At 55.0% G+C, this 9,368-nt stretch overlaps 1 protein-coding gene across 1 annotated transcript; it reads right to left on the reverse strand.

Annotated features, from left to right (window-relative positions):
* Positions 1 to 1,984: 1,984 nt before the first annotated feature.
* Positions 1,985 to 4,226, reverse strand: LOC311158694 (PHD finger protein 7-like; the record flags this gene model as incomplete). The annotated part of the gene is made up of 8 exons (XM_084214265.1): positions 1,985 to 1,997; positions 2,410 to 2,523; positions 2,607 to 2,845; positions 2,932 to 3,094; positions 3,169 to 3,293; positions 3,578 to 3,679; positions 3,765 to 3,856; positions 4,181 to 4,226. 8 exons carry the CDS (start codon positions 4,224 to 4,226, stop codon positions 1,985 to 1,987), a joined length of 894 nt encoding a protein of 297 aa, XP_084070391.1.
* Positions 4,227 to 9,368: the final 5,142 nt, after the last annotated feature.

Genomic DNA, 9,368 nt, shown 5'->3' on the forward strand with positions numbered 1-9,368 from the left:
GACTTCTGCTGCTGCAAATCCCTCCCCTGGATCCTGACCTTCTTTACACCGTATTGCTCTACGGTGCCTGCCAGAAGCTCCTCCTTAGCAATGGCACTGTTAGAAGGCTTCTGCCGTTACCTTCTTTGATGCCCAACTCCTCTGCATCTCCAAAGAAGGAAAACTTGAAAGCACTCAGCTCCTGAGCTGCGTCGTTCTCAGGCAAAGGTCCCAAATGGTCATCTGGGGCAGAGTCCTGCGCATCCTCTTTGTCCCAGGGTATTTCCTAAGTCTTGTCTGGTTTGCTCTTTGAATGTCCAATCAAGTCTTTCAAATCAGCAGCAATATTGTAAAAGTTTTTCTTCAGACACTTGAGGCAGTGTCGCACGCTCTTCTTTCTTCTTTCTTCTTTTTTTGGTGTTACTGAAATGAGATTGTTCAAGGATAGCAACACAGCACACGTCCTTTTCGGAGACAGCTCCGCTAAGAGCCACCTTGCTCTGAATGTCTCCCTAAGCATATCTAAGCCCATTAAGCAGTGGTTCACTCTCAAGGGTAAGCAGTGGGGAAACATCTGAGGTTGGAGTCTAAAGGCAGGAACAAGAGTTCTTTTTAATTAGCCACATCCTTAAGTGACTTTTCACTGAATACACAGTTACATAGCAATCAAGGTATTATGCAGAGACTTCTTTCCTGCCAATAGAAACATCAAGAGCAATGTGGTTCTCTCACAGACCTGCAAATCTCAAGGTCCCTCTACTGACCGTTCTCACCTTCACTTCCAGCAAGGAACACATGGACTAGAAAGAAAAGTTGATGCTACGTGCTGCTGTTGGAGGTCCCAGTTGAGGTCCGACGTCGCTGGCGGGAGCGGCTGCTCCGGCGGGATGTCCCTGACCATGTCCCCCTACGCCTGGGCCTCTCAGCACTCGCTGATGTTCTCCTGCTCCTGTCCTGGCGACTCCTGGACCGCACAGGTTGATTCGAGGCCCGGCGCTCCAGGCGGGAGCGGCTTCGTCTGGGGGACGTCCCTGACAATGTCTCCCTTTGCCCGGGCCTCTCAGTCCTTGGTGTTGTCCCACTGGTCCTGTCACGGCGACTCCTGGACCGGACAGGTGGACTCTGGGCCCGACCTTGCTGGCGGGAGAAGCTGCGTCTGGGGGACATCCCTGACCATGTCTCCCTTCGCCTGGGCCTCTCAGTCCTTGGTGTTGTCCCACTGTTCCTGTCACGGCGACTCCTGGACCGGACAGGTGGACTCTGGGCCCGACCTTGCTGGCGGGAGCACCTGCGTCTGGGGGACGTCCCTGACCATGTCTCCCTTCGCCCGGGCCTCTCAGTCCTTGGTGTTGTCCCACTGGTCCTGTCACAGAGACTCCTGGACCGGACAGGTGGGCTGTGGGCCCAACCTTGCTGGCGGGAGCACCTGCGTCTGGGGGACGTCTGTGATGGTGTCTCCCTTCGCCCGGGCCTCTCAGTTATTGGCCCTGTCCCACTGCTCCTGTCACGGCGACTCCTGGACAGGACAGGTGGGCTCTGGGCCCGACCTTGCTGGCAGGGGCACCGGTCTCTGGGGGACATCCGTGATGGTGTCTCCCTTCGCCCGGGCCTCTCCGCCCTCAGCCGTGTCTCACTGTTCCGGTCACGGCGACTCCTGGACCGGACAGGTGGGCTCTGGGCCTGACCTTGCTGGCAAGAGCAGCTTTGCCTGCGGCGAGGACGACCACGTCTGGAATGGACCTGGTCCTCAAGGTTAGGGGAGCTGCTGTATCTTGACCTTGATCTTCTGAGGCTGCTGCTGTCCCGTGAAGTAGATGGCCGTGACTGCTCCCATGTTGCGAGTTGGGGCCTGCTGAGGCTACTGGTCTTTGGAGATGAAGATGGGGAAGCCAGCCCCAATGGCACTGTGGTGTGGGAGCTGGGGCTGAAGGCCTCAGATTCTGAGGAGCCATGAGTAGATTCCAGTCCCGACTGTCTGGTCAGGCTGGGGCCATTGAGCTCTGACTCATCCCTGGGGGCTGTAAGAGCAAGCAGGAATGTCAAAGGCCCCCCAGGCCCCGGCCAGGCCAGAGCAGTGCCCTCAGCCCTCCAGCAGTGGATGTGCTCTGCCAAGCCCAGCCTGGGCACTCTTCCCGGCCCAGGACACCGGGGGCTTTGACTCATACCCGTTCCAAGCCCAGCACAGCTGTCACACTCCCATCTGTATGTGCTGTCTCTCAGGCCAGAGCAGCGCCTGTGGGTGCCCTCAGCAGCACAGGAGGAGCACAGGAGCAGTTCCCAGGGCCTGGGGAAGCAAAGAAGTTTGTGACACTGAGGACAAAATGTCCCCACACATGGCTGTCTGGCCAAGGTATTAAAGTTCTTTGCTCTTTGAGCCCTTGCCAAGATACGGTTTCCCTGCAGAGCCCTGCGAGCAGCATCCCAACTCACCCTGCTTCCTCTGCCTCCTCCCTGCCTCCAGGGTAGAGGCATTCCACAGCATTGCACTGGCTGTGCCTCTCTCCTAGATCTGCAAAGGCATTGTTGTCCTCCCATGCTGGTAGTCTGATAGAGAAATGGAAAACTGATGAATTTCTGCTGCCCTCCCGACATGGAGATTCAGGGTGTCCCTGGTCTTCTTCCAGCACTTTTCCAAGTTGGGCGTGAAGCTGAAGCCCAGACTCAGGGGACAGGGCATGGCCAGGGCTCCTGGGGCAGGGCCTGGCACAGCACAGCCCTTGCCCCCTCCTGACTGGTGGGCCAGGCAGAAGAACACCAACCTGAAGGGGATTCGGATCCCCAAGATGAACATTGCAACAGGGAATTCCCCACTGTCTCTGCACAGGGGGCACTGAAAGAATAAAGCACCAGCGCGCATGGCCTGTCCCTGCAGGGCAAACACAAGCAGGGTGAGCGAGGCCCTGCTGCTGCTGAGCACCTGCTGTGCCCTGGGGCTGAGGGCAGGGCTCCAACCTGGATGCAGTCCCTGTGGAACCAGGCCCTTTTGCACGTTGGGCACACCAGGGTTGTGAAGGTCATTCTGTCCTCCACAGGCTCCATGCAGATGGGGCAATTGGTGCCTGGCTCAGGAGTCGCCTCCACGACCTGCTCTGGACGATGCTCAGGGCAGAAGGACCTGGAGGAAAATGGATGGGGAAATGAGAAATGCGGCTCATTCCGCAGAGGTGGCCACAAGGAGAAATGAGGTACCTGTATGGAGTAATGTATACATTGACACAGCCGCCCTCCTTGGCACAGGGCAGGTGGAACCATCTCCCGCAGTCCTCCTTGCAGCACGTGATGGTTGCCCCCCTCTGGCCGCAGACGCAGCAGAGCTGGAAAGAGCCAAGCAGCCCCATCAGCAGCAGCAGCAGCCTCGGGGCCTCCCCAGGCAGCCCCACGGCTCCGGGCAGGGCGCAGGATGCGGCCGCTGCCGGGTCGCAGCCCACAGAGCCGCCTGCTGGAGGAGGGAGGCTCCTGTGCCAGAGCCTCTCTGCCAGAGCTGCTGGGAGCCAGACTTTGTCCCGGCTGTTGGGCCGGCCTTTCTTTGCTGCTGTCTGGGCAAAGCTCTGGCAGGCCTCGCCTGGCACAAATCTCCCTGCGCTTGTCCCGCTCTCACCTTCTGTGCTGACCGCTGGACTGCAATTCGGATGTCCCGAGGGAGAAAGCCCATGAGTCCAGCGTGGTGGTTCTCTTGGCGAAATAGTAGACTGGCAAAAAACTGCAGACAAGGGGAGCAGCTGATGAGGACAGGGTGGCAGCAACCGCCAGTTGCAAGGGTGGAGGGAGCGCCCGGAGCCACTCACCATGCAGAACCTGTGGGCACAGAGCCCACCCTTCTCCAGTTTGTCACCGCACATGTCCGGGTCAGCCTCCACACGGCGACACAGCACGCAGGCTGCAGGGGACAGAGCCAATGGCCCAGGCATGAGCAGCTCTGCGGGGCTCTTAGCCTGCAGCAGCATCGGCCCCAAGGCTGCTCTGCCCCTGCCTGGCTGATGGGCAGGGCTGGAGGCCTTGCAGAGCAGGGGCCATTGCGGGCACGGCTGTCCCAGGAGCTGCCCCCTGGCCCAGCTGGGCCCCACTTGGGGAGGAAGGAGGCTCCCAGCACCAGCATGGCTGAGCAGCTCCTGCCTCCCCCTGCCTCTGTCTGCTCTGGGCCCCACGCTGCCTGCCACAAGAGCCCCTGGGCCAGGCTGTCAGAGGGCTGCTTTGCCCTCACCTGGCTCCCTGGCACCAGGGCCCTCCTGCTTGCTGTCATCACCCATGGCGGCTGTCAGCGGTGACTCCGTGTCCACGAGTGACGTGGTCACTTCCAGATCCTCTCTCACTGTGGGAGAAAGAAGAGTGCCGGGAATTCGCAGAACAGGCCCAGAGCCACGAGGGCTCTGCTCCCTGCTCAGCCCTGCGTGAGCCCTGCTCCCGTCCGCCTTCTCCCGTCGTCGCGCTGAAGAACACCAGTGTCTTCTGTCTGTTCCTCCGCTGAATCTGGGAAGGGAGAGGCAGCTGAGCCTGCAGCACGGCCCAGAGCCCCGAGGTGTGGGGCCCCTCTGGTCCCTGGGCAGCCACGTCCCTGCCCTACCTTCTCCTCCCGTTGTCAGGTCGCACTGACACACGGCCTGAGCCCAGCGTTCCCTTTTGGGGCCTTGGTTGCACAGGTCACAGTGGCCACTCTGACATCAGCACTGTGTACCCAAAATTGGGGCAGCCGTGGCCTCAGGTGCCTGGCAACTGCTTGTGGTTGCCCCCTGGGGCACCAAGGTTCTGCCATGGGTCCCAGCGTTTGGTCTGGCTGGAACCAGGGCCGGGACTCCTGCAGCAAGTGCAGGGTCAAATGCCAGGCCCTGGGGCAGCCATCCAGGGTGGCAGTGTAGGCAGGAAGGTGCTGTTCAGGCACTGCCACTCCAGGGCTCCTGCCCCTGCAGTTGGTTGCCCAGAGAGCCCCTGTGGAGCGCCTGCACTGCAGAGATTGAACTGACGTTTCCCTCAAGACCCGTCTGGAGAAAACTGAGATGAACCTGATGTGATGCTGCTGCTGATCACCATTGGGTACAGGAGATAAACCTGGAGACCACCACAGCTGCCTCCAGACCTGAATTATCCTGTCATCCTATCAACTAACAACTTTGACATTTCATATAAATGGGAAAATTAGTGTTAAGCTCCTTAGAAATGTCATCTTTTTTACAGACTCTGTGGAAACACAGAAAATTCAATGAGAATGAAAATTCAATGAGAATTTTCTGTGTACATTTGACAGGAGAGCTTGCAACATTCCTCAAGTCAAATGCAGGAGCATGCTTTTCCTACATTATAGGAACTTTGCCAGTTTTTCCTGCTAGCAAATACATTGGATAAAAAAAGTCAAGAAGAGAAGCACAAAGAATTCTTGTTGATTTTTCTCATTCATGTCTTTGCAAACAGGCTCCTGGAAATCCAGATCCATGACTTCTAGAACAATCAGTGGGACCTCTGGGAGACAGGGCAAGGGCTGACAAGCAGGGACACAGGAGCTGCTCAGCCATGCTGGTGCTGGGAGCCGCCTTCCTCCCCAAGTGGGGCCCAGCTGGGCCAGGGGGCAGCTCCTGGGACAGCCGTGCCCGCAATGGCCCCTGCTCTGCAAGGCCTCCAGCCCTGCCCATCAGCCAGGCAGGGGCAGAGCAGCCTTGGGGCCGATGCTGCTGCAGGCTAAGAGCCCCGCAGAGCTGCTCATGCCTGGCCCATTGGCTCTGTCCCCTGCGGCCTGCAGGCTGTGTGGCCGTGCAGAGCCTGAGCCCCGTGCTTCCCCCTGCCCTGGCAACTGCTCCTGTGCCGCTCCTGCACTGCCCAGGGCACCCCCGGGCGCTGCTCGGGCCTCACACCGGCCAGAATCAGCTGGGGCTGTGACAGCTCTGCTGCTCTGGGCACGGCTCTCGGGCAAAGCACCCGCCTGTCCCTGGGCTGGGGGCAGTGCCCAGGTCGGGCTTGGCAGAGCCCGTCCACTCCTGGAGGGCTGGGGGCACTGCTCTGGCCTGGCCTGGCCCGGGCCTGGGGGACCCTTGACATTCCTGCTTGCCCTTGGAGCCACCAGGGATGGGCTGGAGCTCAATGGCCCCGGCCTGGCCGCACAGTCAGGACCGGAGCCTTCCCCTGGCTCCCCAGGACATGAGACCCTCAGACCCAGCTCTGAAACACGGCCTAACAGGCTTTGCAGATATCTATCCCTGTTAGATCTTTGAAAGTAATGTTGTTTGGCAACTTCTTCAAGGAGCTAACATGACTCGCTTCTTGTAATAAATGGGCAGGAGACAGTTCTCCTTTTGATGCCTTTATTAAAAGTGATCAGCTCAGGATAGGGGCATTCGGCAGGTCTGCAGCTCCTGTCGCTGTTTCCCGCGTGACTCAGAGGAGGAGGAATCGTGCAGCAGCTCTGTCCACTGAGGGGCAGAGCTGGGGGTCCCGTCCTCACAAGAGCGCTAGGGTATTACCCGTCTTGCCTGCCGGCCAGTCCCGGGGTCCTCACTCGAGCTGTGGTCTTCTTCAGCTAGGGTGAGGGGCGACCGAGGCTTCCAGCATCTCTGCAGGCTTGGGACTCTGATATCCTGACCCCGCTCTACTCTTAGTTGAGTTGGCTCGTTGTTTTGGGGGTTTATTAGACGAGTTTGGGGGTTTTCACCCCCCGTTGCACCTTGGGTCTAGGATTTATTTGCATATCTCTGGATATCCCCCTCCCATCCCTTTAGAGAAACAGCCCCAGACAAGGTGATACTGGTACAATACAGCGTTAACTACTACATTAGCATTTCAATCTACTAGCATTTAGGGGACAGTAGGTTACGCCCTGCAGCTGTCTCTGCTGGGAAGCGACTGGGGGTCAGTCTCTTCCCCCCCCTTGTCATCCCCGGAGTGCCCCGTCCCCCCCCCCTTGGTACCCGTGCCCCATGGGGGGGGGCAGCCCGCCGCTCCCGGGACGCTCCCGGGACGGGCCGGTCCCCGCTGACACCACCCGCGGGGACCTCCCCGGCCCCGCCGGGACCCGCGCTGGGGAGGAGCCGCCTCCACTCGTCTCTTGCCCCGGCAGGACCGCGCCGAAGGTGGGGGGTTGGGCCCGCAGTCACTGAGAACAGGCAGCAAAAAAGTACATTGTTACAGAACATTCCAACAACTTGAAATTACAAACTTTCAATTGGGCTCCCACTTGGCAATTCTGGGTTCTAGTTGTAAGCATAGCAGCCTAAGAAAATGGATAACCTATTTCTTGTTTATAACACTTCTAATCAATAAAAGGTTTATTAGTTTGCTTGCACTTTCTTTTGGGTATCCTTATGCTTCCTTCGACGTTCCAGAAAATAATGAAAATCTAACAAATTCTTCAGAGAAGTTTCTGAATCCACTACTAGGCGAAGTCTCTAAATTCACCGTATCTCTAAATTACATGAAGTTCAGTAGCTGCTCCTGTAACATACAAAGATGTAGTGGGTTACCTGACTGGACAACACAACATGATGCTATACACCCCGGCACACTAAAAAACTTCTCTTCCCCTGGTCGTTACAAATTGAAAGCTCTTCTCCAGCTCCTGAATTAATTTTGCATGCACATTCATACCTGCATTCCCTCCCCATGCTCAGCTTTCACCTAGAGTGTCCAGGGAACAGATGTTACATACTCACCTCAAGGAATAATCTACGTCTGTCTTCCTACCTCTCTCTTCATTGAGCTTTACTAATCTACAGAATAACTTTGGACCCTCTGCACAAAAGAAAAAACCAATATTAATAGGCTTAAACACTTCTCATTGTGCTGCTGCTTCTAACAATCCTGAACAACACAGCAATAAAGTCAGAAATCAATTCTTCATGTCCTTCCTGTTCTCCTGCCCCCCACCACACCTTGGCTCCCGCAGAAATGTTCCCTACTGCAGCCTGCTGCACTGAGAACAATGAAAGGCAGCGGCAGTTTTCCTCAACATGCTGCAATCTAAATTGCAGTGAAATTGCAGCTGTTTCATTAAAAGCTCAGCACCAGCACCCCACATCTTCCCCCAGAACTGAGGTTTGCTGAGGCCTGAGCTCTCTCCATTTGCACACACCCTGTAAAATCAGACAGGCCGGAAGATTGCAGGCCGGTAACTGTATGAACCCAGCAGTGCATTTCATCAGAGTTACCTCATCAGTCTCAAGAAAGGCGCATCCTTTAAGCCTGGCTTAAGACTCTATTCTACAAAATATAACCAGCAATTGTTTTATGGGCCTGTGCAGTTTTTGGGGACTGTGTTTGTTTCCCTTGGATGTTGATTTCTTTGTTTCTTAATACAAAATTCACTGGATTCAGAAGAGAGAGCCCCAGATTCATCAGGACAAAGAACCACAGGGACATATGCGGCTGACAAGCACACTCAGCATTTCTAACGCTAACACCAGAGAGAGGGGAAAAAGTTAAAGATTATATAAATACCTGAAAGGATCCAAAATGTCTAGGTAACCTGTCAAGTGACTAATTTTTTGGTAAACCCTACAAGTCCAGATTCCTATTAGGCAATTATCTGAAAGAGAAGAAAGCCAGAAATCGGCTTGACCTTTATTTTACCAGGACGTTCTCACAGGATTCTACCACAACTTGGAGCACAAGTGAGGGTGGCAAATTTTGACTAGAAAACATTCATAACCAGGCAGCATTTTGTCCTCCTCACTGAATTCCAGGAAGAGTTCAAAAGGAAAAAAATGCAAAAGGGGGTGAAGAAATTCTGTCATACCTCTTAGGCATTTGTCATCTTTTGAGAAGGAAAAAACTCTAGCACTTTCTGTGCGTGGTAAAGAAAGAAACCTAGACAAGTACAAAGGGGTTTGAGCATCCTAAATTGTACTATCAAATCCCATGAACATGGCTGGAACCTCTAGTGCTTCAGAGACATTCTATACATGGAAAAGCTTTATTCCCTAGTAACTAAATAGAGCTTTTTATTTTACAAAACCCACTTCTAAAGAGAAAACTGACTGTGTCTTTGGCTTTTGGCCAAACTCTGCTTGGAGTTGGTCAAACCAAAATGACCCGGTTAATTTCTTGTGCTCTACTTCTCTTTTTTCATATTCAACTTCACATCAAATGGGCTGCTGGGAGTTTGTCTCTGTGCAATGTCAGTTTCCCATTTCCTGAGTGCTGCTCTTAATATTCCCCCAGCATCCAACTACTACAGCCACGTAGACAACAAAGAGAAATGGAACTTGCATTTCTTGGTCCTTTTCAATTTCTGACATCTCAGGCTCATCATCACCCTCAGAACTGCTGTCTTGGAAACGTGGGTCCTCTTGCCACGTGACTTTTACCGGCTTTATTGTTCCAAGTACGTAAGGCTCTGCAATAACAGCACCGATAGAGAAAAAAACCCAGAACCTGATTATTCCTCTACTGGTCAGGAAAAATTCCTCCTT

This window comes from Fringilla coelebs, assembly GCF_963513975.1.
Source record: "Fringilla coelebs genome assembly, chromosome: 13".
Lineage (NCBI taxonomy): Eukaryota > Metazoa > Chordata > Aves > Passeriformes > Fringillidae > Fringilla > Fringilla coelebs.